This window comes from Lactuca virosa, chromosome 4 (genome assembly GCF_052849685.1).
Source record: "Lactuca virosa cultivar CGN04683 chromosome 4, Lactuca_virosa_CGN04683_v6, whole genome shotgun sequence".
Taxonomy (NCBI): domain Eukaryota; kingdom Viridiplantae; phylum Streptophyta; class Magnoliopsida; order Asterales; family Asteraceae; genus Lactuca; species Lactuca virosa.
The window spans coordinates 124,242,155-124,268,556 of record NC_136429.1 but is presented as its reverse complement, the minus strand read 5'-3'; the positions used below and the strand labels follow the sequence as shown (position 1 = coordinate 124,268,556).

General features: G+C 39.1%; 1 protein-coding gene across 4 annotated transcripts; it reads right to left on the bottom strand.

The window, feature by feature from the left end:
• Positions 1–835: 835 nt before the first annotated feature.
• On the bottom strand, positions 836–26,402 carry LOC145107314 (BAG family molecular chaperone regulator 5, mitochondrial-like). Of its 4 annotated transcripts, none has more exons than XM_079044176.1 (2): positions 25,671–26,402; positions 836–1,111 (listed from the first exon to the last, which is right to left on the bottom strand). In XM_079044176.1, the coding sequence occupies exon 1, from the start codon at positions 26,320–26,322 to the stop codon at positions 25,678–25,680; it is 645 nt and encodes a 214-aa protein (XP_078900302.1). In that variant the 5' UTR covers positions 26,323–26,402; the 3' UTR covers positions 836–1,111; positions 25,671–25,677. The 4 variants fall into 4 exon arrangements, with proteins under 4 accessions (XP_078900302.1, XP_078900301.1, XP_078900300.1 ...); XM_079044175.1 differs by lacking the exon at positions 836–1,111 and adding an exon at positions 4,582–4,621; XM_079044174.1 differs by lacking the exon at positions 836–1,111 and adding an exon at positions 13,846–14,270.

Genomic DNA, 26,402 nt, shown 5'->3' with positions numbered 1-26,402 from the left:
ATCCATAACAATAATAGAAATAAGGAAAACACCACCTTGTTTCACCATAATCACCCAACACACACATTCATCCCTTGGAGCCTACCCCATCTTCATTCATCACCATTCCTACCTTCAAACTTTCATCATCCACTACAACTTCCACTATCTTCATCCCTTTTTACCTTTGTCACAACCAAACACGACCATTAAGTTACCCTAACACCACCCTTATTTCTCCATCCACCGACCATCACAACCACCATAAGCAAAAACCAATATCATTAGGGCTGTAAACAAACTGAACGTTCAATGAACTGTTCGGCGGGAAGTTTGTTTGTGTTCGTTTATTTAATAAATGAATGAACATGAACACAAATTTTCGTTCGTTTAGTTAAACGATCATCACAACCACCATAAGCAAAAACCAATATCATTAGGGTTGTAAACAAAATTGAACGTTCAGTGAACTGTTCGGCGGGAAGTTTGTTTGTGTTCGTTTATTTAATAGATGAATGAACATGAACACAAATTTTCGTTCGCTTAGTTAAACGAACGAACATGAACAATGGTATCGTTCATTTAGTTATGTTCGTGAACATTCATTTATATTGTTCGTTTACGTTCGTTTATGTTCGTTCATATAAGTTTCTTTTATGTTCATATATTATTAATTATGTTTGATTACATTACTATATTATATGTTAATTTATGTTCATATATGTTCAATTATGTTTGTTTATCTTTGTTTGTTTATGTTTGTTCGTTTATGTTTGTTCGTTTATGTTCGTTTAGCATGTTCACGAACATAAACGAACGAACATGAACAATGTAATTTGTTAAAAGAACGAACATAAACAAGAAAACTTGTTCGTTTATCCATTCGTGTTGGTTTATTTGTCCTGCTAACTTAAACGAATGAACATGAACAAGCCCATGTTCATGTTCATTCGGTTCGTTTACAATCCTTAATATCATAAATTACTTCAAAAATTCAGAAAAAAGAGACTATTATTCGCCATCATCTTGACCACGAACCACCACCACAACCCTAACCAACTTGTACAATCAACCTTCCCTTCAATCGTTTTCTTTATTATCGATCCACAACTAAGATTCAACGATGTGATAGCTGCGATTGGAAGGAGAAAAAGAGGGGGAATGTAAAGCAATGTATGAGATAACAGTAATTTCTTAAATGAAAACGAAATAAATAATATATAAATGAGCAGAAGAGGCGAGTTAGGGACTAAAGAATGTAATTGGTACCTGATCTGAGGAATCGAGTTAGGGAGGCAGAAGGGAGAGATGTCGTGACTATGGCAGCGAATTCGGGAGACAGAAGGGTGGCGGTGTCGTGAATGGAATCTCAATTATGGACCGATTTTGATTGGGATTTAGGTTTTAGGGTGTGTCGCACAATACTTGTCTATTTACACATGATCATCTCTCTCTGTGTGTGTGTGTGTGTGTGTTTGTGTGTGTGTGTATATATATATATATATATATATATATATATATATATATATATATATTAAATATTATATTGATAATCTATTTTTTATACTCGTATGTTGTTATGAAGAAATGATAAACCATATAAATAGTATGAGAGTCGACATTAATTTTAAACCAAGGTAATTATTTTTTAACTATGTGGCCTCTCTCTTGAGTCTTGATCTTCTCCTCCATCCACTACATTGAGGTTTTATTTTGCCCTACGTAGATAAATTTTGTATTAGAAATAGGGGCGGTAAATAGTAGGGTGGGTGATAATTAATAACCGATATCGAGCAGATCAAGTGGTCACATTCTTTATAAAATAATTCAATAATGTTATGCCTAAATATCACAAATTCAGTAGCTTTGTGATCTAAAGCGACGGAAACTTCTTGTTTAGGAGGAAAATTAGAAGTCCTTTTCTAGCTTCGTGTAAGGTTAGTTTTAGAAAAATAATACATTATAGATGGGTATTATGTACCAATAGTTAAATAAAAAATGGATAAGGATCAATAATGATAGTTTTATGGGAGTTGAGAATTGTTTTGACCATTTATCTAAGCATATGAGGTCAGTGGCGATTCTAATTTTTTTTTATTCAAGGCATTATTGAATTTTTTGAAAAACATAACAGGTTTTAAAAAGTAAATAAACTTTAAAATAATTAGAGTATATATATGTAAAAGAAAATTTTGGCCAACTTTAAAATAATTAGACTATTTATATGTAAACGAATTTAGCCATTGGGGCATGTACCCACTCTCAAAACTCTAGGTCCGCCCCTGAGGTCAAGATGATGATTGACAACTCAAGTTAAACATAAGCTTACTAAAAGCCCCAAGTGACCATGTGGGATAGTGATCTCCTTCGCTATAAAGAGATACATCTTCTCAAGACTCCAGAGTAGATATTGACAAATTTAGATATATTTCTACACCCTAATTTAGGTAGATATCTTCGCTACCTAATTTTTTTAGTCACAGCTAATTTTTGTCTTCATCATAGTTTTGATCATTTTAAATGATATTGAAGTGTTTTCTTCATTTTTCATGAGCACATTTTGTATGTTATTTCATGAGTTTGTTTAGAATAAATGAACAATACCACTGAAATTTTTGATTGTTTTTTGTTACATTTTTAATATTTGATACATTCATCTAATATGGGAGCAATAGTATCAAAATAGTCAATCGACAGGTTTTATTTAAAACCTTATATGAAATCTATTGATGTGTATATTATGATGTTTTATTTAAAACCTTATACGAAATCTAGTTATGTGTATATTATGATGTATAATAGCCCATTTGTATTGTTGAGCCCATTAGTCTGGTACATGTATTTACACATTTTACCCTAATGAGCCTAATGAGAATGAATCATGGGAAAATGCTTTCCATAATATGGTATTAAAGACGTAAGGCGACTTTTCTTTTTCTCTGTCTTCTTCTCCAACCCTACCGCAGTGCAGGCAGTCACCTTGAGCCGCTACCGATCCTCCTTCATATGACATTACCAAATTTAGATATATTTCATGGCCCCTAAAACAGCCCTGCCAATCTAAAACCCTATGACGTTACCAACATTAAAACTTATGTAACCCTCATGCTTGACCTTAATAAACTAAATTACGGTGTGTGTCGTGAACTCTTTGAGACTAAATATATTGGCTATGGGGTTCAAGGGCTTCTTGATGACACCTCCACACCTAATGAACCCAATTACACGAAATGGATCAAGCTTTACACTCTTGTCAAACAATGGCTATATGGAACACTCGATCACTTTTCACCGTGATACTCAACCAAGGCTGCACCACACATTTTCTCTGGAAGAGTCTCGAAGACCTCTTTCCGGATAACAAAGATGCACGTGCAAATGAACACGGAGGTGAACTTTGCAACATGGTGTTACGTGACCACACCAACTCATAATATTGCAAAAAGATGAAAGCCATCTCCAATCTTTTAGGAAACATTGAAAAACAAGCATCGGAGAAAATTGTAGAAACGTACCTCATCAGTGGTCGTTCCCCGAAGTTTGAAAACATAACTTGAGAAATATGAATTTCTAAGTGACAAATGTTTTCTAATGGATTCTGATAAACCCATCAACTACCAAAATGATATATCATATTCTGAATCTGAAAAATGACTTGAATCCATGAACAAGAGATGTGATCCATGTATGATAAATCAAGTATGAGCTTGATTGATCTTTCTGTCTATAGTAAGACTATAAGGAGTAAGTTTTCAAAGTGAAAACCGACATGGATGGAAACCTACACACATTTAAAGAGAGACTTATCTAAAAGGTTTTCACTCATAATATTAACTATGGAGAAATGTTTTTCCTCAAGTTGCTATGATTAAATAGATTGGGATTCTATTTTCCATACTCGCATATTATTGACTACGAGATATGGCAGATGGATGTCAAAACCTCTTTCCTTAAATGGACACTTACTTGAAGATGCATACAAAATATTTTTGGGTTTTTTATTCAAAAAAAGTTCCAAAAACTCAAGATTTTAGCAAACGGAAGACTTAAAATTTGAATAACATAAATCAAGTCTAAACCCACCAAGGATCTTCTTGCAAAATTTGGAAAGAAAAACATCAATCAATGAAGGAAGAAGAATAAGACAAGCTTTGTAGTCCTTTGAATCCTCAAGGGAGGCTTGAAAGTTGATGTAGAATGAAAGTAGAACTTCACCTTTAGAAATCTACCAAAAAGAACTCAACGTGATGTAGATGCTAGTCCAAAACCATTAAGCACTTAAGCTTTAAGTGCATATCAAAATATGACTTAAAGAGAGACAAAAACAAGTATGTAATATTCAAGTGTGACATCCCCATTTTCACGGCTAGAAAAGACCGATTTTGTTTATGCTTGTTTGAAAATCAGAGTAGCATTTTAAATAAAAGTGTTGCGGAATTTGTCCCAAAACAAAATATGATAAAGATTTATCAAAAGCATTTCCAAAGAAATGTATTTCATTAAAAGACTCGGGATGTCATGTTCGATACAGATCAAAAGCATAAACAGTACAATATAAGCCTTACTACATTATTTCATATCTACAGGCCTATATCCGTAATCCCTCATCCAAAACATCACATCTATGCTCGAGCGCCACTACCTGTAATACATGAAACTGAGTGGGTCAGACTTGGCAGCCTGGTGAGCACATAGGGTTTTCAACCCACAATAAATAAGTTTATTAATTTCATCAATCAGCAATAACCCGATTACCCGTTCCCGTTATCCTCACTTTACGTCCCTAAACACCTATCATAAGGGACCTAGCCTAAGGATCATCATCGGGATGGACACTACTGCTAAGGGGGTTCCTCAGCAATAAATGTTCTAAAGGCAACCATGAGGGGGATAGAGTACACCGGTGAACACATCGTTCACAAACACCTACAGGTTACGAGCCTGCTAGCGTTCCACTGGACTATCTAGAAGAGTCTGTGGTCATCATCTATACTCCTCTAGATGACTGGATCACCAACAACATCGAGGCCTCTCATCATTTTATCACACATCGTCTTATTACATCTACCCATGTTTTACCCCAACATTTTTGTAGATATAAAATACATATATACAGTTTAAATTATTTAAAACATGTATAAAAATCTTTCATCAGCATAGGCAGCAAGTATTCAGATAATATGCACACATAGCACGTAATTTATATAAAATACTTCATATCTATGTGTAAGATGAAAGTAACTATGCACTCACTTGAAAAGGTGGTGATTCCGAACTCAGACAACGCTTCCCTTCTTAAAAATTATTTCCTTCGACGAAACCTAGTATTATTACCACTAGAGTTTAGTCAATTATTCGCCGAGACTAATTAATAGTTTAGCTATTATTACTATTATATAAGCGCTAAACAATACTTATATAACCCATAATAATAGCCTAAGTACTTATTATAAGTTCCTAATAACGTTACTATAATTAAATAAAAGCTATATTAAAAATAGCGTAGGCGTAGTTCGCTTACAGCGGGTTTTATAGAAAACCGGGCTTTGCTTGGAGCAGCGTTCCCAATCCGAAAAGCTCTTCTTCTCGGAGCCGTCGAGCACTTTGGGGCTTCCGCCTCGTGCTAGGGAGGTTCCCTAGGCTTTTCGGGGGGTTTCGGGGCTAGAGAGAGGTTCTAGAGAGAGAGTAAAGAGAAGAAAGAATGGGAAAGGTGTGAAGAAAATGAGGGTGTGAGAGGTTCTATTTATAGGGTGAAAAATGGTTGAACTTGGTGCCACATGTCACCATCTAGTGGCAAGACTTGGGGAGAAAGCAATGGCCAAGATTGTGCCACATCACCCATTTTCGCACAGCACACTTCCGACTTCTAAAATCCGTAACTTTCACATACGACCTCCGTTTTTGACGTTCTTTATATCCACGCGTAGGTAAAAACAAGATCTAAAACTTTCATTTTGACTCTGTCGGCTAATTCTCGACCGATCTTAAAATTAACAGTACGAGGAGATTATATTGTTAAATGTCCGCGTAAAATTCATAACTTCTACATACGGACTCTGTTTTTGTCTGTCTTTTTACCGTTGAGTTCCTATTAATGAGATCTTCAATTCTCATTTAGGTCGCGTAGGCCAAACACCGCTCGATCTAAAATTCGAGTTTCGGGCTGTGCACTGCTAAGTCAAATCTTAGAAAATTCTTAGCTTCCTCATACGAAGTCAGATTTGGGCGTTCTTTTTTTATATGTTCTCGGTTTAACGTATACTACAACTTTTGTTTAGATCACTAAGGCCAAAAAGTCTTTCATCGTAAATTCACTATTTACGCTTCCCGGTGTCGTGCCGGTTTTGCCGTAAAACTTCGACGGGTCATAACTTCTTTGTTATAACTCGGATTTCGGCGTTCTTTATATATCCGGAATCCTTGTTTCCAACACTATAACTTTATGTAAAGATATCGGGTTTATCTCACACTTTAATTTTGACGCTTATTTTATCCTTTATTTATTTTACCTTTATAATTAAGTATAAAGCACATAATTTCACATAATTCACATAATACTCAAATAATTCATCTTTATTATTTCAAAAAGTGTTACAGTAGTTGAACTAGACTATTACATCATCTAATTAATGCTTAGCCCCAAAACACGGGCGTTACAATTCTCTCCCCCTTAGGATGATTCCGCCCCGAAATCATACATCAGCAAACAGATGTGGGTAGTGACTAATCATGTCACTCTCTATTTCCCAAGTGAGATTCGGCCCATTCGAATGTTTCCAACGGACTAGCACTAATTCGACCATCTTGCGTCGTAACTTCTTAGTCTTACAGTCAACTATTGCCTCGGGCTCTCCGATTAGCCTCTTATTCTCATCCATCCTTAACTCTGAGATTGGAATTATGTCGGGAACTTCTCCCGTGAACTTTCTCAGGTAACACACATGGAAGGTGTTATGAATTTCATCTAGTTCTTCGGGTAATTCGAGCTTGTAAGCTTGGTTGCCAATCTTCTGAAGAACTTTGAAGGGTCCAATAAACCTTGGACTCAACTTTCCTCGCTTTCCTAATCTTATAAGTCCCTTCCACGGTGAGACTTTAAGCAAAACGGAATCCCCAACTTCAAAAGTCATTGGTCGTCTTTTCTTGTCAGCGTAGCTCTTTTGACGATCCTGAGCTGCTAACATTCTTTCCCTGATCACCTTCAACTTTTCAGTAGTCTCATGGACTATCTTGGGGCCCATAAACTGCTTTTCCCCAGCCTCAAGCCAACAAGACGGCGTACGACACTTCTGTCCATACAAGGCTTGATAGGGTGCCATCTTGATGCTCGAGTGGAAACTGTTATTGTAGGAAAATTCTACAAGAGGTAAGTGCTCATCCCAGTTCCCTTGAAACTCTAGGGTACATGCTCTCAGCATATCTTTGAGTGTTTGTATCGTTCTTTCGCTCTGACCATCAGTCTGCGAGTGTTTGTATCGTTCTTTCAAACACAACTTCGTACCCAATTCATCTTGTAGACTTCTCCAAAACCTCGACGTGAAACGACTATCACGATCTGATACAATTGTTAGAGGAACACCGTGAAGTCTTACTATCTCCTTCATGTAAGCATTTGCGAGCTTATCCATAGACCACCTTTCGTTGGCTGCTATGAAGTGTGCACTCTTGGTGAAACGATCCACGACCACCCAAATCATGTCGTGTCCGTTCTTTGTTCTAGGTAATTTAGTCACAAAATCCATGGTGATGTCTTCCCATTTACCCATGGGTACAGGTAAAGGTTCTAAACTCCCATACGGTTTCTGATGTTGTGCCTTAACCCTTGCACAAGTTACACACTCGGCCACATACTTCGTAACATTGAGCTTCATCGTCGGCCACCAGTAGTAGGGTTTTAGGTCCCTATAAATTTTAGTGCTACCGGGATGAATTGAGTACATGGTCTTGTGTGCTTCTTCCATCGGAAGATTTCTCATTCCTCCCGTCTTAGGTACCCAAATCCGATCTTGGAATACCTTCAGTCCTTGACTGTTTGTACCGAACTCCAACGTTTTACCCAAACGTTCTTCTTTTTGGTCATTATTCTCTGAAGCTTCTTGTTGAGCTTTTTTGATGCTTTCCACAATGGTCGAGACAACTTCAATTCTCAACGCTCTTGGCATTTTCCTTTCAAGATTGACTTTTCGACTTAGAGCATCGGCGACAACATTTGCTTTACCAGGGTGGTAAAGTATCTCGCAGTCGTAGTCCTTGAGTAACTCTAATCAGCGTCGTTGCCTCATGTTCAATTCCTTCTGATTAAAGAGATACTGGATACTCTTATGATCAGTGAAAAGTTTGCACTTCGTGCCATAGAGGTAATACCTCCATATCTTTAGAGCGAAAACTACCGCTGCCAACTCCAGATCATGAGTGGGGTAGTTCTTTTCGTGCTCCTTCAATTGTCGAGATGCATATGCTATCACCTTTTCTCTTTGGGTCAGAACACAACCCAACCCGACTCCTGATGCGTCACTATAGACCGCGAAGTCTTCAACTCCATCAGGTAGAGAAAGAATCGGTGCTTCACACAATTTTTTCTTTAGCTTCTCGAATGCTTCTTGGTGCTTCTCACTCCACGTATACGTAGCTCCTTTGTGGGTCAAAGCTGTCAATGGAGCAGCTATCAAAGAAAAGCCTTGTATAAATCTTCGGTAGTATCCAGCTAATCCTAGAAAGCTTCGAATCTCCGTGGAACTTTTTGGTCGTTCCCACTTCATCACCGCTTCGATCATTGCTGGGTCAACCATTATCCCTTCTTGGTTAACCACATGACCCAAGAATTGGACTTCTCGGATCCAAAAGTCGCATTTGGAGAACTTTGCATACAGCTTCTCCCTTTTCAACACTTCTAACACTTCTCGTAGATGCTTGCCATGCTCTTCCTGGATTTTGAGTAGATCAGAATGTCGTCTATGAACACTATCACGGATTTATCGAGGAATGGTTTACAAACTCTGTTCATCAAATCCATGAACGCTGCTGGAGCATTGGTTAGTCCAAATGACATAACCAAGAACTCGTAGTGTCCATATCTAGTTCTGAATGCAGTCTTCTCAATATCATGCTCTCTCACCTTCAGCTGATGATACCCTGACCTAAGATCGATTTTTGAGAAATAGCTCGAACCTTGAAGCTGATCGAATAGGTCATCAATCCTTGTCAATGGATACTTGTTCACCGTTGCCTTGTTCAGCTCTCGGTAGTCTATACACATTCTCATGCTCTCGTCTTTCTTTTTCACGAATAACACCGGAGCTCCCCAGGGTGATGAACTCGGTCTAATGAAACTGTTGTCCAACAACTCCTGAAGTTGCGTCATGAGCTCCTTTATCTCCGTCGGTGCTAATCGGTATGGTGCCTTCGCTATCGGTGTTGTTCCTGGTAACAAGTCTATTCTAAACTCCACTTGTCTATCAGGCGGTAATCCAGGAAGATCTTCGGGAAAGACCTCCGGATAATCACATACAACCGGTATATTCTCCACCTTTTTCTTTTCCTTCTTAGCATCGATTACGAATGCCAAGTATGATGCACATCCCTTGGTCAAACATTTTCTGGCTTTCATCAGGGAGATGATTCCAGAATTTATTCGGAGTTTGTCCCCGTACACCATAAATGACTCTTTTCCGGGTGGGTTTACCTTTACTATCTTCTTTCGGCATTGAATCTTAGCATCGTTGGCGCTAAGCCAATCCATTCCCAGAACAATGTCGAAACCGTTCAATTCTATGGGTAACAGTTCCTCGTGGAATTCGTTTCCGTTTACGTCGATGACGATGTTCTTAATACGATTACTAACAGGTACGAACTTGCCACTGGCAATTTCCACAATTAGGGCATTATCAAGTTTTTCTACAGGCAACGCTAATTTTCCTCCAAATCTATGCGATACAAAGGAATAGTTTGCTCCCGAATCAAATAGTATATTGGCAGGCGATCCATTTACAAGAAAGGTACATGAAGCGACGTCTGCTGCCTCCTTTGCAGCCTCGAGCGTCATCTGGAAGGCTCTTGCTTTCGGCTTCGGTGGAACGTTGGGTCTTCCTGCCTCCTTCTTCTTCGGACAGTCCCTCGAAATGTGCCCTTCCTCGTTGCACTCATAACAGACCTTCTTAGTGAACGTGCACTCGTTGGCATAGTGCCCAGGTTTTCCACATTTGAAACAAGTGACTCCTCCGTCACATTTCCCATGGTGCTTCTTCTTGCACTTGTCGCACCATTTGGCTTTACCTCCTCCATACTTCTGCGTACCAGACCTTGAGAACTTGCTTTTCTTGCTGAATTTCGACGACCCATCAAATTTCCTTTTCTCTCCCACATCCGCTCTCTCCAGACCCTTCTCTCGTATCTGGGTCTCCACATTCTTAGCAACCCAGATGGCGGCTTTCAGAGTGGTTGTTTGCTTGACCATTGGACCGAAGTCCGCTGGTAATCCGAGGGCAAACTTGTTAACCTTGGAGAGTTCAGTTGGGACGAGGTGAGGAACAAGCTTCATTTTATTTGTAAAGCTTGCAGCGTATTCAGTAACGCTCATTCTTCCCTTCTTCATATTCTGGAATTCGTTGTTGATCTCCAGAAGATCTTGCTCAGAGCAGTATTGCATCTTTAACTACACCAGAAAATCCTCCCACGACATCTTGATCGCTTCTCCTTTGGGCATTGAATCAGCTAGTAGCTTCCACCAACTTAGTACTCCAGATTTAATCCAGCTGTGAGTGACTTAGCACTTCTCGATCAACTAACTGCTCCACTCCATAATTTTCTTATCACTACCTGTCTGAATATCCTGTTGTCTCTTGTCCGCCTTCCGGATGAACCGGGACCACCCTGGTCCCAACTGGTCTGCCATTATCTGGGTTACCGGACTCCCACCGGTTACCGATCCCAAACTCAATCTCTCAGTCGCTCCTAGCGGCTTCCGCAGAAACTTTGGCTTCTAAACCTGCTCTATCTACCTTGCCACTCTGGCTCTATAAGTCCTGGGATCCTCAATCCCCTACCCTGACCCTACGGTCTCTACCAGGTCCCACCTGTGCTGCAATAAGTACACGGGCCTCGCCCACGGATCCCACCCAAACTAGACCTCAGAGCGGCTTCTCCCACAGGTCTCACCTTTCTAGGGCTATGCAGGCCCACCCTTCCTCGAATCTCAGCTTGTTATCCTATCCTGACTCTTATCATGTTGACTAGGAGATACGGGCCTCGCCCACACTCCGCTATCTAGGAGATACGGGCCCTCGCCTACACTCCGCTAACTAGGAGATACGGGCCCTAGCCCACACTCCGCTAACTAGGCTGCTAATGAATGTTACAGCTACCCCGTAGACTTACAACTCTTTTCTTCACCGCCTGACTGCTGGTGGATGCTACGGCTATCCCATAGTCTTACATCCTGGCTAAACCCGCATCCTGTCGGAAATTCTCCGACCTGGTTTCCCAAACCAGCTATCTGTTGTCGTGCATACACGGACCCTACATCGGGAAGTTTCCCAAACTTCTAATTCCTGCACACCTCTATCCACATGGTCAATCGGGCTGCTTCCCTACCCAATCGGATGCGAACTTATCCCGGCCCGCACTTACTTTTGCTCCTGAATACTCGGATGGTTCTCCCCCACTTCGATTCAGCTAACTCCTTACAGCTCACAGCCTTGGAAAGGTTTCCCCATCCTTCTCACCGTCCAACGATCGATCCCCTCGCAATCCGACGCTCACACTGCTAGTGATCTAACTGTTTAGTACCAATCAATACCTCTCTCGAAATACTAGCGATACATATCCCGAGTTCTAGTCGCGCTTGCTACAGTTACTGCATCCTGATAACCTTCTCTAAAAAGGGAAACGACCTCTAACTACTATTCTAAAATCCATGGTATGCATATGGCATATAACTCAATATCGATGCAGTACCATAACAATAAAATCATAAGTAAAAGATGATAGGAAAGCAAAGATACGCACCTGCAACATCGGAAGATGCTTGTGCCTCCTCTGTGGTCAGCTGGAAAGCCCTGCTCCTCACCGTAGGTTTCTCTGCCCGGCCCTAACGGTTGTCGGTAATCCTCAACGTCGCAGGGGCAGGTGCTATCACATGTCCCGTGGTAACCAAACTCGGACACTGGGCCTTGTTGTGGCCCCGCTGACTGCAATGGAAGCAGATCAGGTCTGATCCATGGGTGGTGGTAGCTGTACAATCTCTGCTAAGATGACCAATCCGGACGCACTTGAAGCAGCCAGAAGCACCACCACTACCACTCCTGCACGCACCCTCGTGCGTCCTGCCACACGTGCCACATCGGCTACGGATCTGATAGTCCCTCGATCTCGTGTTTGACCCCTTGGGTCTCTTGCCTAAACCCGTGGCTACCTGAATCTCATCCGGCTTCCTCTTCCTAAGGTGCTCTAGGTCGATCTCCCTCTCCCTGGCTCTAGCAATCATATCCTCCAGCGTCTTGCAGCTGGACCTGCTCACAAACTGCCTAATGTCAGCCCTCAGCATCTCGTGATATTGGGCCTTCTTCATCTCCTCGTCCGCCACATACTGCGGAACAAGAAAAGCCCTCTCCCTGAACTTGGCGGTAATCTCCGCCACAGTCTCAGTCGTCTGTCGGAGGTCCTGAAACTCCCGTGCTAACTGATGCACCTCAATCACCGGTGCAAACTCGGCCTTGAACCAGGCCGATAAATCAATCCATGTCATCGCGTCCAACGCGGCATCATCCCCAATGGCATGTCCAACCTCCTCCCACCAATCTCGTGCCCTGTCCTTCAGAAGACAGGAGGCAAATCGGACCTTGTCCCCCCGGGACATCGGCTCGTACGGAAAGCGTTGGCAACATCGGCCAACCACCTGCTGCTAGCGATGGGGTCCCGAGCCCCATGGTAATCTGGAGCCCCACAAGCTTTGAACTCTCGGAATGCCAGGGTACGCGCCCCCATCATGGATATCATCTCTGTACGGAAAGCTCCCAGCTTCTCATCCAAAATCTCTAGTATGCCCTCCTTGACCGTACCGAAGATCAAAGGAGTCTGGTCTAAAATACTGTGCGTAATCTCTACTGAAATAAACTCCCTCATCTGCTCCCCGAGCTGCTCGGTTCCTGAGCCCGAGCCTGATCCCTCACCGGCGCCTGAATCATTAACTGGTCTACCCCGTGGCGTCACCATTCTGCAACATATCATAATAACCATCAGAATACTCATCACTACAGAGGGATCACACACGCACTACAAGTTCCCAGGTTTTATCCTAGCCCTCTTTGATTCGAGTACAGATCCTCTGCTTCCGGTAGTATGGGCCCCTACTACCTTCCACATCTATCCGTACTTTCCTCAAGGATTGCCTTGACTCCACCAAATCCCTTGCACTACTACCATTGCTCCCAGCACTAATCTCATCCTAGGCTTGCCCTAGGGTAACCTCCAACCCGCACCTAGCCCTCAGCTACTGGAGGCATCTTCGTAATGCCAAGTAGTCACTACCTAAATACCATCACATGTGACGAGGCTCAGATAATCCTTCGAGTAAAGGACTCATCCCTACAACGGTTAGACTCATACGAGAGTTGCGCAATAGGGCCAAATCCAGCACTCTGAGATTATTCAACCCTGGTCACATGTGACTTGACGTATTCACCTAATGGATAACTCCCATCACTCAGAATCGCACAAAGCACAAAGTAAGTAGCATTCAGACAAAAAGGAAAATCTAACCAGAACATAATCAAGCAATTCTATCCACATATCATGAATCTGTACTAGCATGTAAGTTATAAAGCTCATACACATAACATGCACATAAGGCATCTTTCCTAGATCCTTAGTCCTAATCTAGCATGCAATTCTCATAAGCATATCATATCTAAACAAACATGTATGGGTAATTTGGGAGAACTTACTTGAGCTCAACTGATTGCATGCACCACACCCTTTACTCTTTTCAAAATTCTTTTCTCTTTTCAAAGTCATTTTCTCTTTTCAAAATTCCTTTATATAAAAAATGATTTTCTTTTGAAAACTTTTCATACCAATTCCTTAGTTTGAGTTCAGACACACCCGAGAGTGTGCCCGAATCTCTCAAACCAAGGCTACGATACCAACTTGTAACATCCCAAAAATCAAGACCAAAAATTTCATTTTAATTCATTAATAAACCATAGTTATCAAATCAGAGTAAAACATCCCTGGCTAAACATCATGGTATGTGCGATGCAGTCATCCCGAGCTCTTCCCTCAGCTACCGGAAGTACCTGAAACCAAAACTAAAAATCGTAAGCACGAAGCTTAGTGAGTTCCCCAACCTACCTGTAGTGGTGTTGATTATGATGGCATGTGCGGAATTAGAAAAGATCTAGTGATTCATCATGTAAACTCAAGAACACAAGGAGTAAATAAATTTGTGTAAGCTCATATTAGATCTAGAAAGGATATACAAATGGGTTTGTATAAATTTCTCTCTCTAGTCTAACACTCCAAAATGATCATCCTTGTAAATATGAGTGTCACTCACTTCATATTTATAGGAAAGACAACTCATTTACACATCAATAAGGGTAAGCCACATCCAAGCGTGACTTTGCACCCTAACATTCTCCCTCTCAAAGTTAGGATTGGATGTCCGGCTTCAATATCCAACGAGATAGCGCGATCAAAACCAAACTCCCCCTCAAAGTAACACCGGTCTTCAAATCCGCAAATGAATATCCGACAAACCCGCTTCGAATACTCATCATTCTCCCCCTTTTTATAATCAAAAAATGATTATAAGACCCATTAAGGGTGAGAAGTGCCCGAGGAATAAACTTCCCAATATTCCCCCTTGATGTGTACCAAAAATGAATCACCAAAATATTGCACGGAAAACAATCACGAAAAAGCCTCAAAAAATTTCCAAATTCGTGAAAATTTTTTTTACTTTTTGAGTGAGAGTTGCAAGATTTTCCAAAATCGAGGTAAAATTTGTCACTTTCAGAATTCTGCAGGGACCCGTTGCGCCTAAAACAACCAAATATGCGAAATTCTTCCCCATTTGCGAAACTGGGTAGAAAATGTTAATTCACACAAACTGCAGGGACTTGAAATGTACATTCTTCAATTTCTCAGAAAATCAGCCCATTTTCGAAATTGGGTATAAACTGCCAAAATTTCGAAACTGTAGGTACTACTTTCAAAAATTCTGCACACTTCTTCAAAACTGTCGAAATTAGGTCTTTATGTCGAATCTGAGTGCAAACTGTCAATCTTTCGAAAGTTGCAGGGACGAAAATCGAAAATTCTGCCTTAGCTTCCAAACTGTCGAAAAGTAATCCAACTTTCGAAGGTGGGTATAAGGTGTCAAACTTTCGAAACTTTAGGGTCCATTTTCGAAACCTTTATGTTTTCTTCCCCAATTCGTTTCCTAGGCAACGAAGACTTCCACAACACCATTTTTAACGAAAATTTTTCACTACACCATTTTAACGAAAGTTTTTCTTTATCAACGAAAGTTTTTCTTTATCAAAGGAATAACGAAAACGAAGGCATGCGAAGCCGCTGAATCTCGTCTGAACCATTCAACCACTGAATGGACATCCAAATCATCGACAAAAAATTGAGTTCATTGCCTTCGCTTTTTGTTACCAAAATCTTCGCTATCAACACAGTACTCGACATCAGCCAAAATCGACTTTGAATCGTCGACCTCCAAACCCAAAATCTTCGTGTTTTAACAAATCAATAATCTTCGTTAGTCGATGTCGATTCTCAAAACAAACATCAAGCCTTCCCAATTCGTTATCAAAACCTTTGCTTTTTGATATAGGGACCCCAAAATCCAACAGATCCCAAACTAACGAACATAGACTCAAACTTTCGAAATTTCAGACCCAATATCATCGACATCAACAGCGAATCCTCCTAATTCGCTTTTCATTCTAGTCAATATCCAATCTTCGACTATTGACTCTCAAAATCACAGGCTTCACCATTTTGTTCGATCGTTTGTTCGTTCTACAGTTCTTCCCAAATCATCAAAAGCCATTTACACCAAACCAAACTCGATTTCGTTCAATCCTTGTATCATCGACTCCAAATCAAGTTCGATTCCAGTTCGTCCCCAAACCATCTCAGTTGATATCAATTCCAATAACGAATCCAAACTCCAAACTTTCGAAATCTAGTCTTCCTAATCAATCAAAAATCAAACACCGGGAAGCTCAACCTTCGAAATCTCGTCCACAATCAGTCGACTATTAACGTCGATACCCAAGTGAGATACATTTCAAAGTCTTCAAAATTGAATTAAACCACCAAGCCATCGACAATCGATCCTTTGCACATCAACAATCATTCGACTGTTAACCAAAGCTTCAACCATCGATTCGTCACACTTCGATTCCAGATTCACATTGTCTCAGACTAATTGACCAACATCAGTCAAATTCTACTCCAAGGAATACCAATCGAAATCGACTGCAAATAATCACATATTCACATGTACCAGTCGAATTCGACTCTAAACATATTAAATCAAAATTCGACTTCATCAATCTCCACAACAGTCGAACCCAACACCATCGGAATTTAATCTTTACAATTGAAAATCCAGTTTATCGTATCAAGATTTCGATTTTGACTTTGAAGTTTGACTTTTCGAAACTCCACTTTGGCCATTGAATCGAAATCGAAAATCAGATCAGACATGAAACATTTATTTGACTATCAATTTACCAATCGTTTGTTAAGATCGACAAATCCATGTGTTCTATCAATTATCGAACCATCACAGGCATAAAACATCAAGCCCCTTCGATATCACAAAACCATATTTGAATTAATCGAATGCGGATGCATCGAAATCCCGTTATCGAGAAACACCAAAGTCATCTTTTCGATCCCAATTTTCAGATCAAAAACTCTGATGAAAATATACTATACAAGATAATGGAGCGGTGATAATCCAAATACGAATTGAGTAATGAACAGTGACTGATCAGATTTGGGATTGAACCAATTTGACATGGATTGAATTTGTTTGGGCTTAAAAGGTGAACAGTAACATGATCAATTGTGTTACGATTGGGCTAAAAACTTGAAGATGAATAGTAGATTTCGAAATATGGATCACAAAAAGACTTTTGGGCTAAATCAAGCATGATGAACAATTTGGATGAACAGTAATTTCGAAAAAAATTGGAAATATGATTTTGATTTTTGGAATTTTGATCTAAACAAAAATAATTGGATCAACAATGAGGTTGAAATGGATTAGATCCAATGAAGCAAATCGATCAAAAATGAAAAACGAAAAACACGAATCGAAATCATGGACGTTTTGGAATCCATTTGAGAATTTGAGATACTTTTTTGACGAATCGAGATCCATTTGCAACGAACGAATCAAATTTCGAAGATCTTGGTTCTTTTGTTGGAACGAGAAAATCTCCAATTTGAACATTGTACCGCCCATTATGCGAGATGTGCAAGTCGTTCTTCGTGTTTTTCGTGTTCTTCAACTATCCAAGAACATCTTCAAAAGAACCACCAACACATTTGGGTTTTGAATTCAAATTCAATGCAAGATTTGGAGATTGTTGCTTTGGAACCCAAATTTGCTTCACGGATTTCGGATTCACAACAACATTCGACGATTTTTGTGAATAAACCCGCTTGTTTTTACGATTAATCTTCTTCTTCTTTTTCTTTCTCATCTTTTTGCATCTTGAAGACTTGATTTCATGAACAAACCCACTTTCCACAACTTCAACATTGTGATTTTGAATCAAATCTTTTGGAGTTTGATACTTGTGATTTTCTTGGATCACCGGCTTCCGATAAGGAATCATTCCTTCAAACGAATCACAAGAACACAAAATATCATCGGTTTGAACTCCAATCGAGCAAAAAACCTTTTCATCATGAGAATCAACTTGAATCTTCTTATCAAGAACTTCAAGAACATCAAGAACATCACATTGAACTCCATAGTCTTGAACTTCAACAAACTTAAGAGCACGAAGATCATTTGGGTTTTCAATTAGAGAAATGTATTTCTTATTAAACAAATCTCTTTCTTCTCCCTCCTTTTGATTTCTACTACGGACTAATATGGACAAAGCAATTTTATTCAACCATATAATCTTACAAAGTGGTTGAAAAATCAAGCTTCTGTTATCATCCTTCAAATCTCCATAAGAAACCATATTACCCCATGAAATCAATTTGCTTAACACCAACCCATAAATTTGATCTTCATTGACTTCGTATTTGATATCTTCAATGATCACAACCCAAGAATCATATGGCAAATCCACCATGATCACAAGAACTTGAAAATTTCTAGAGAGAGAAGGTGATTTTGAATGGGTTTTTTAGAGAGAGAAAGTAAAAATCACTTGAATTCTAGTGAAGAAAATCAAATTATGAACAGAATCAAAGATGAATTCGATTTCTAGAATCCAAACTCTCTAAAACACGAAGATCAAAACACAAAATGAAGAATCACCAAATCTAGAAAGCCACCAAGGATCAATTCTTGATCAAATCAAGAACACCTGCTCTGATACCAATTGTAGTGGTGTTGATTATGATGGCATGTGCGGAATTAGAAAAGATCTACTGATTCATCAAGTAAACTCAAGAACACAAGGAGTAAATAAATTTGTGTAAGCTCATATTAGATCTAGAAAGGATATACAAATGAGTTTGTACAAATTTCTCTCTCTAGTCTAACACTCCAAAATGATCATCCTTGTAAATATGAGTGTCACTCACTTCTTATTTATAGGAAAGACAACTCATTTACACATCAATAAGGGTAAGCCACATCCAAGCGTGACTTTGCACCCTAACACTACCACATATCATACACATAACCACATATTGGGCCCCACCCACTGCATCGGGACTTGCCCGGCATCGGACTCGCTCCGGCATCGGGCCCCGCCCGACATTAGGCCCCGCCTGGCATCGAGCCCCACTCGGTATACAGATCTGTTTTTCTTAGGCCCCGCCTGTCTCTGGGCCTCGCCCACTATCCACATACAATAACATAAACATACTAGCACATAAAGAAACATACTCTAATATATTCATGTACTAAGGAGTCGCCTATCTTGGGCCCCGCCCCTGTCCTGCTACTGAAGAGTCATGGAACCCCGTTCACGCTCCTGCTAATGGAGAGATACGGGCCCCCGCCCACATTCACCTCTCTACTATCCCGGGCCCCGCCCCTGCTCTGCTAATAATGAGATACGGAACCCCGTCCATACTCAGCTAGTGGTGAGATACGGGACCTCGCCCACACTCATCTCCCTACCAGGCACATACATGTATCACAAAGACAACAAGTATAATATACTATGCAACATATAAGATTCCTCGGGCTTACCCCGACATCGGACCCTAGTCTGGAAACATACTACCGATACATGCAAGAATCACAAAGACCTATAGCATACTAACATACCTCGGGCCTCGCCCGACATCGGATCGTAATCCGGAACATATATCATAAAAATGCCTACGGCTAACCCCCGGGTCTTCCTACTATACTAAAACATAATGGGTCGGCATTGTGGCCGTAGACCCATGCACACAATGAGGAGACTCACCTTGCACTGCTGAAGCCCTGTTGATACCCTTCTGGCTGCTAGCTGGCAATTCCCCAAACTGGTACTCCCTCGGCTCCCCGAGCTATCGGTAACAAAATACACTTAGTCCTAAAATGTCCTCAAACGTCAAACTAGGTCAACCTTGGTCCAAGTCAAAGTCAACGGTCAAAGTCAACGCTCTGAGTTGACTCAACTCGCCGAGTTGATCCTTCAACTCATCGAGTTCTAAAACTCAGAATCCTGAGATCGCGATCCAACTCGTCGAGTCAGCCCCTGACTCGCCGAGTTCCCTTGCTAAACATGGTTGCGATTTATCGAATCAACTCGTCGAGTTCTACCATAAATAGAAACGAGAAAACTTACTTTGACTCGTCGAGTCCCTCCCTAACTTACTTTGACTCGTCGAGTCCCTCAGTCTGTTTGGACCATCTTAATGGATTAAGCCCCTATACTTCAGATCTAAGTCCCAAACTTCGTCTACATGCTGGAAATGATCTCTTGAGGGTAAAGTTTCCAACTTTACCCATTACTAATCCTTCTTAATGGGTTTAGCTCAACCCCTAGCTCCTTAAGACATATTCATTGTCCAAGGACCACAATATTCCAAACTAAAGCACATCCACATAGATCCAGGCCTTAGACATCAAAAGAACACGCAAAGTCTCTGCCTTTCCTTCCATGCATGGCCTTTTGGGGCTAAAATGGCCATAACTCCTTAAAGCTTGCATGGGGGTTCCAATGGCATAAAGTTTGCACCTTTATGCCTGGACCACCCTTTGTGCTTCCAGATCTGAAAGGATCTTAGCTTGGGACGTCCAAATCCCAAAAGTTATCACTCATTGGCCAAAAACCCTCAAAAAGGAATAAAGAAAAGATCTAATAAACTAATGATCAAGTTAGAGACTTGATTACCAGAAAATGATGGAAATGAGATGGTGTTGCTGGATCTACTAGTTTCCTTCTGAATCTCTAAGCTTCCTCTCTTCTTCACAAGCTCCAAACACACACTAAACTCTCAAAAACAAGCTCACAAGCTCAAGGATGCACTAGGGTTTCGTGGATTAGGGTTTGGGGCAATGTAGGCTGTAAGTAAGGCCAATGGGTAGAGAATGATATGCTTAACTAGGGTATATAAGCCCGAAATTAGGGTTTCCCAAACCCAGACCTACTCGTCGATTTGGTTCCCCAACTTGTCGAGTAGGTCACTTAACCCGCGACCCAAAATCCACCTCTACTCGCCGAGTTCCTCCCTGGACTCGAGGAGTAGCCTTCTTGAAATAAGGTTTTCTTTCCTTTCTTGGTCTTCTGGATTCTGGGTGTTACAATAAAGTTGACAACTTTAAGCTTTTGCATGGCTTAATAGAGCCCAACACCAAACCCTAAGTCCATAACACCCGTAAATAACCTCCAACTCTTTCATGAGTGAGAAATAACAACAAGGACTTCCTTTTTATGACTCAAAATTCTTAAAAACATCATAAAGTAGCAAACTTGAGTCCTGTGGTAGCTTTTACTCACAAGAAACAACCTATGAGACCAAAATTTATGCAAAAGTAAACCCTAGTCTAAATCTAAACCAAATAACCATAAAGGTGTGAGATTTATACCTCCAGAAGCTTGAAAATGGAAAGGAGACTCTGGATCAACAAGCTCTAAGCCCACCAAACACCAATAATGAACTCCTTCTTCTTCTAAAATGCACCAAAATCACTCTAGAGGTCCAAATCAAGCTTTCAAGGGTTAGGGTTTCGAAATGAGGGAATGAAGGAGTGGAGGCTGAATGTAAGGAGGGTCTAAAGGCTTAAGGTTCTTTAAATAGGGTCCAAAACTTAAAAATTAGGGTTTGGGACCTACGTGAGTACGTCATGCGTACCACTGGAGTACTCCCTACGTACTCAAAGGATTCTCGTCACCCATTTAATGAGTTACGCATGGCGTACCTATGAGGTACGTCCTGCGTATGGACCAAAATACAACTTTTTTAAACTTTAAGCTGAAATTGAAAATTACCTGGAACACGGATGTTACAGAAGCCCTTCGATAAGATAAGAACGAAGGGTCGTGCTTGAGCTATAGGACTTTTGTTATTTTAGTAATGAGATTTTATTTGAATTTAGTATTTTAATATTGAAACGTTGTAACAATTATTGTATTGTTTTGATATATTGAGAAATGATCTTTTCATTAATATTTGTCGTGTTCTATACTAACATGTTTAATTCATGAATAATCTAATTATTCTAAAATTCCATAGCCAATAATAGTTGGGGAACAACTATGAGTTAACACTAATATGAATTTGATTGGTTGACTTTCATAAGATGAAAGTAGGCAAAGCGTTGCAGCCAAGTTCATAGATACTTGTCAGAGAACAGGTGTTGGACATGACCCAGTTCAAGATCAATTCATGGATTGTTATCATGAATGATACTTGATAAAGGTAATATCTTTGTATTCTTAAAATTGAGATACATATTTGGGACTTGAGTATGGGGAATGTTATACTTTGATGTGGTTAAATGTTGTTCTTTAACCAGATAGTTATAAAGGTCATCATTAGGTATGGTATGAACTATACAAGAGGCGTATGTAGTCAAGATAGGATTTGTTCCTCTTATGTGTTAAGAGTTAGACAATTAAGGCGCCTTACTAAATTTTTAACATTAAATGAGATTGATTGCGAACAATATCTTATGTTCAACATCATGTTTGTGACAAATGGATAACTAATAACTTACTATATACATCAATTTAATAACTTACTATATACATCAATTAAAGTTTTGAGCTTTTGGGGAATTGGATGTTGTTGAATGACACTTCCTTATATGTTGTTAGGGGAAGTGAAATGTTGGTAGACATTCACCACTGTTTATATCAATCTATAATGGATCTTATGCAAGTGGGAAATTGTTGGATCTATATGCTCAAGAACCATTTTAGAATGATATTACTAATAATATAGGATCATATAGGGTCACACCAATAACAATTTTACATAAATATATTATTTATAAGAATTTAATTCTTGATAAGTAATTATAATTTTTGCAATTAACTAGAAATTGTTTATTTTGAAAAAATAATATTATTCCAATGAAAGTATCGTGGTTTATATCATAAGATACGATATATAAAGTCATGTACATCTTTTTAGACTTAAAGGTCGTTTGTCTTTTAGCTAAGATCTCATGGTTTTATAAATATAAAAGTTGAAAGAATTTTATAAAAATCATTATTTCTTTTATATAAAAAATGACTACCTTAAAGAAGGGACAAAATCTTATTCTTTGCTTATTTTATATCATTAGCCATGCTTTAGAAACATGGATTGATGTGATAATGAAACATGGGGTATAAAAGGTCTTTAGATGAAGGTTCATGAGACCTTGCAAGCCTTTCTTCTCTTTTTTACTAGCCAAAACCGAGCTCTCTCTCTCTCTCTCTCTCTCTCTCTCTCTCTCTCTCTCTCTCTCTCTCTCTCTCTCTCATGTTACTTAGTTAAGTTACTTGGAAATGAAGATGATACTTGATACTTTACTTTAAGACAAAAGTTGTGTTTTTCTCGTAAATGGTTACCGCATTATTTTGCAAGAAGGACTAGGATTCAAGTCAATTTGGAAATTGTTGACGGATACTTCTAGAGGAGTTCTCTTTTGTTCTCGTGCTATCACTCTATCAACTTCTAACCTCTCCTTGAGGAATCAAAGGCTTCACATGTTATTTATGGTTGAGATAATCTTTCAGTCTTTCTGTACATTCAAAATGATCATTTGTGGGAATAAAATAGTTTTATGATTCAATCTTATAATGCTTCCTTTGCCAATTTGTCGTTTTAGAAACCAAAATTTTAAATAAATCCCAACATCAAGCAGTTCAACAGTGGTCTTAATTTTGGTACAATACTCGGTAATTGAAGATTCTTCAATGACAATGTTATGCAGTTCATTGTCTAATTATATAGCTTTCGATTCCTTATTTGGACAAAAAAGGTTTTCGAGTTGAGTCAACAAAACAAATGCATTTGCTTTCTTTTTCAAAGACATTTGAAGAAGAGATAGGGAAAGGTTGCTATAAATCCACATCTTGACAATGTTGTCAATTCGTTCACATGTCCATGTTTGAAGAGGCCGAATCTTTGTGTTATTTGAGATGATCAACAACACGGAAACCATAAAAATGGGTTTCGAAAAGTTCCCTCCAAGCATGATAGTTCATACGATAAAATCTAGGATAAGAGAGATCGAAGCACAAATGTTTGCAATACTGTAAGGCTCCTTGGTGATGGCTTGAGGTTTGGATACGTCTTCCATTGTAAAGTCTAAGGTAAAGTAAGAATGATATGATATCTAGAAAAGAGAGGGGGCAACAATGATGATCAACTGTTATGTTTATAAATGATGTATTAATAATAATATACATTAGTCGGAAGGTAATGTTCGGAAAAGTAATATTGATTATTTGTTAAAAATAACGTAATATTCATAAAAGTCCCAATATTTTGACCGAATTAATTAAAAAAAAGACGAGATACTGGCTAAATCTGGGAAACCGGCCAAAAAGGGTTACTAACAACGGTATTCTGCCTTTTTTCGTGAACAAAATTTAATTTCAGATTAAACCGTAAAATGACCCAAAATATTAGAATTTTTAAGAGATTTCTCTTCTTTTTAACATGAAATTATACATTACGCTACTTTAGGGAAGTTCGACTAAAAATTCTTTAGAGTGTGAACCTTTTTTTAACGGGAAAAGTTGAAAATCTCCAAGGAACTATTGCCTCAATCCCATTTCGGTCCTAAATTTGTCCATAGGGATTCTAAAACTTTTTTTTTGTTTCAATTTGGTTCTTTAACTACTTCAAGTTCACCAGTTGTTTGTCATTTTGTAATAGGAAAAGTTGAAAGGAAAAGTTGAAAGAAACGGCTCATTTTTGTTTGTCATTTTGTAATAGGAAAAGTTGAAAAAACCGTCTCATTTTTGTCATTTTTGTCTGGAATTTTTTTTGTCTCCACAAGGGGTCCTTCAACTTTATTTTTTTCTTTCATTTTGGTCCTTTTTACCTAAACTATCCATTTCCTGCATACTTAAAACATGCATAAGCATACACATGCATGCATACACATACCTTACACATACACGCATAAACATACACATGAATACATATGCAAATACAAATGCATACACATACATATGCATATATATACATATACACATGCATGCATAGCTGCATACACATACACATACATATATACGTACACATGAATTTATATGCACATGCATACATATATGAATACATACACATATACATACACATACACATGTATACACATTCACTTACATATGAATTTACTTACACATGGATACGAACACAACCCATAGGTTCTAGGACAATTTAATTTCATATCTTCATTTCCGACTAATTATGTCCCTAGTATTTTCAGCAACATAATCTCAATACACATATATTTCAACCAATATGAAATCATGTGTCAGTTAATTACATTCTTTAATGTTTCTAAATCATCATGATGCATATATTATTGCCTCACCTTGGTGCATATTAGTATACATCCTAATATTTGTTATGCATGTAGTATGACCTCACCTTCTTACATTAATAATCATCCAAATATATGATAAAATTCCTTTTGTTCAAGAAACCAGAATTTATGAAAGTCTTTAAAGTTTTGGACATTGGATTGCATCATTGTCTTTATCTTTATCATATCTACCCTAATTCCTATATGATTTATTACATACCCCAAGAATTTGGGACTTCTCAAAATCCAAAAGTCGCAATCAAAAAGCTTCTGACTACACAAAAACTTTGTCTGAGGATATAAGCTATGTTATATAAACCTTCTAAGTTCTTACAACTTCTATTGGATAATGGCATGATACATGTAAATTCTATAGCAGGATAACAACAGGGGAAGTTAATCGAGGGAGTTGGAGTTGTTTTTTTTATTATCATGTATTCATCTGTAAGTTTAAAATATTGATGTGCCAAATAGATTTTAATTCAATTTGTAGAAACTGAATCAAAATAAACATCACCTGTGCCTCATTGACGAAGAAATCTCTGTAAGCACTGAAACCCTAGATGCTCTGCGCAAAATCTCTCAAATTCATGAACATCAGATCCGCCTTTCTCTCTACAAATCTCTTGTTCGATCCCCACAATTACGTCGTCCCAATCCCTCAAAAACCCATCCCAATTCGTCTCTCTTGCTTCACATATAGAGTCTAAGATCTCCTGCAACCCAACGATCCGTCGACTAACACTTCTCCTGAATTCTCTCACTGTCGGGTCAATCCCAGGAACCGAATCAAGCGTAAATAATAACTTCATCAACGCCTCATTGATCTTGATTCGTTCCCGATTGTTGCTTCGCACCGCATCAACTGTATCCTGCATTTGGATCAGTCGTTGTAGTTTATCGGCTTGGGAATCGACGGCTCTTACCTTGTTGATTAAGTTGCGGATTGCATGAGATCTGTAAGCTGATTGAATCTTAATAGCAGCGGTGGATTGACGATCGGAGAGGTGAAAAGTGATAGGGATTTCGGTGGAAGTGGTTTGGGGATTAGCGTTAAAATTGTTATCTTCGAAGGCGTAAGTGACGGTGGTGGTGGTGGTGGTGGTGGTGGTGTCGGCGGAGTAGGATGAAGAGGAAGAGTACAATCGGGTTCTTGGTGAAGATTTCATGGCAGAAAGCACTGCACAGAGATTGATGGTGATCGAAGTGTGAAAAGAGAGTAATGCGGATCGTATTTTTCTGATATTAC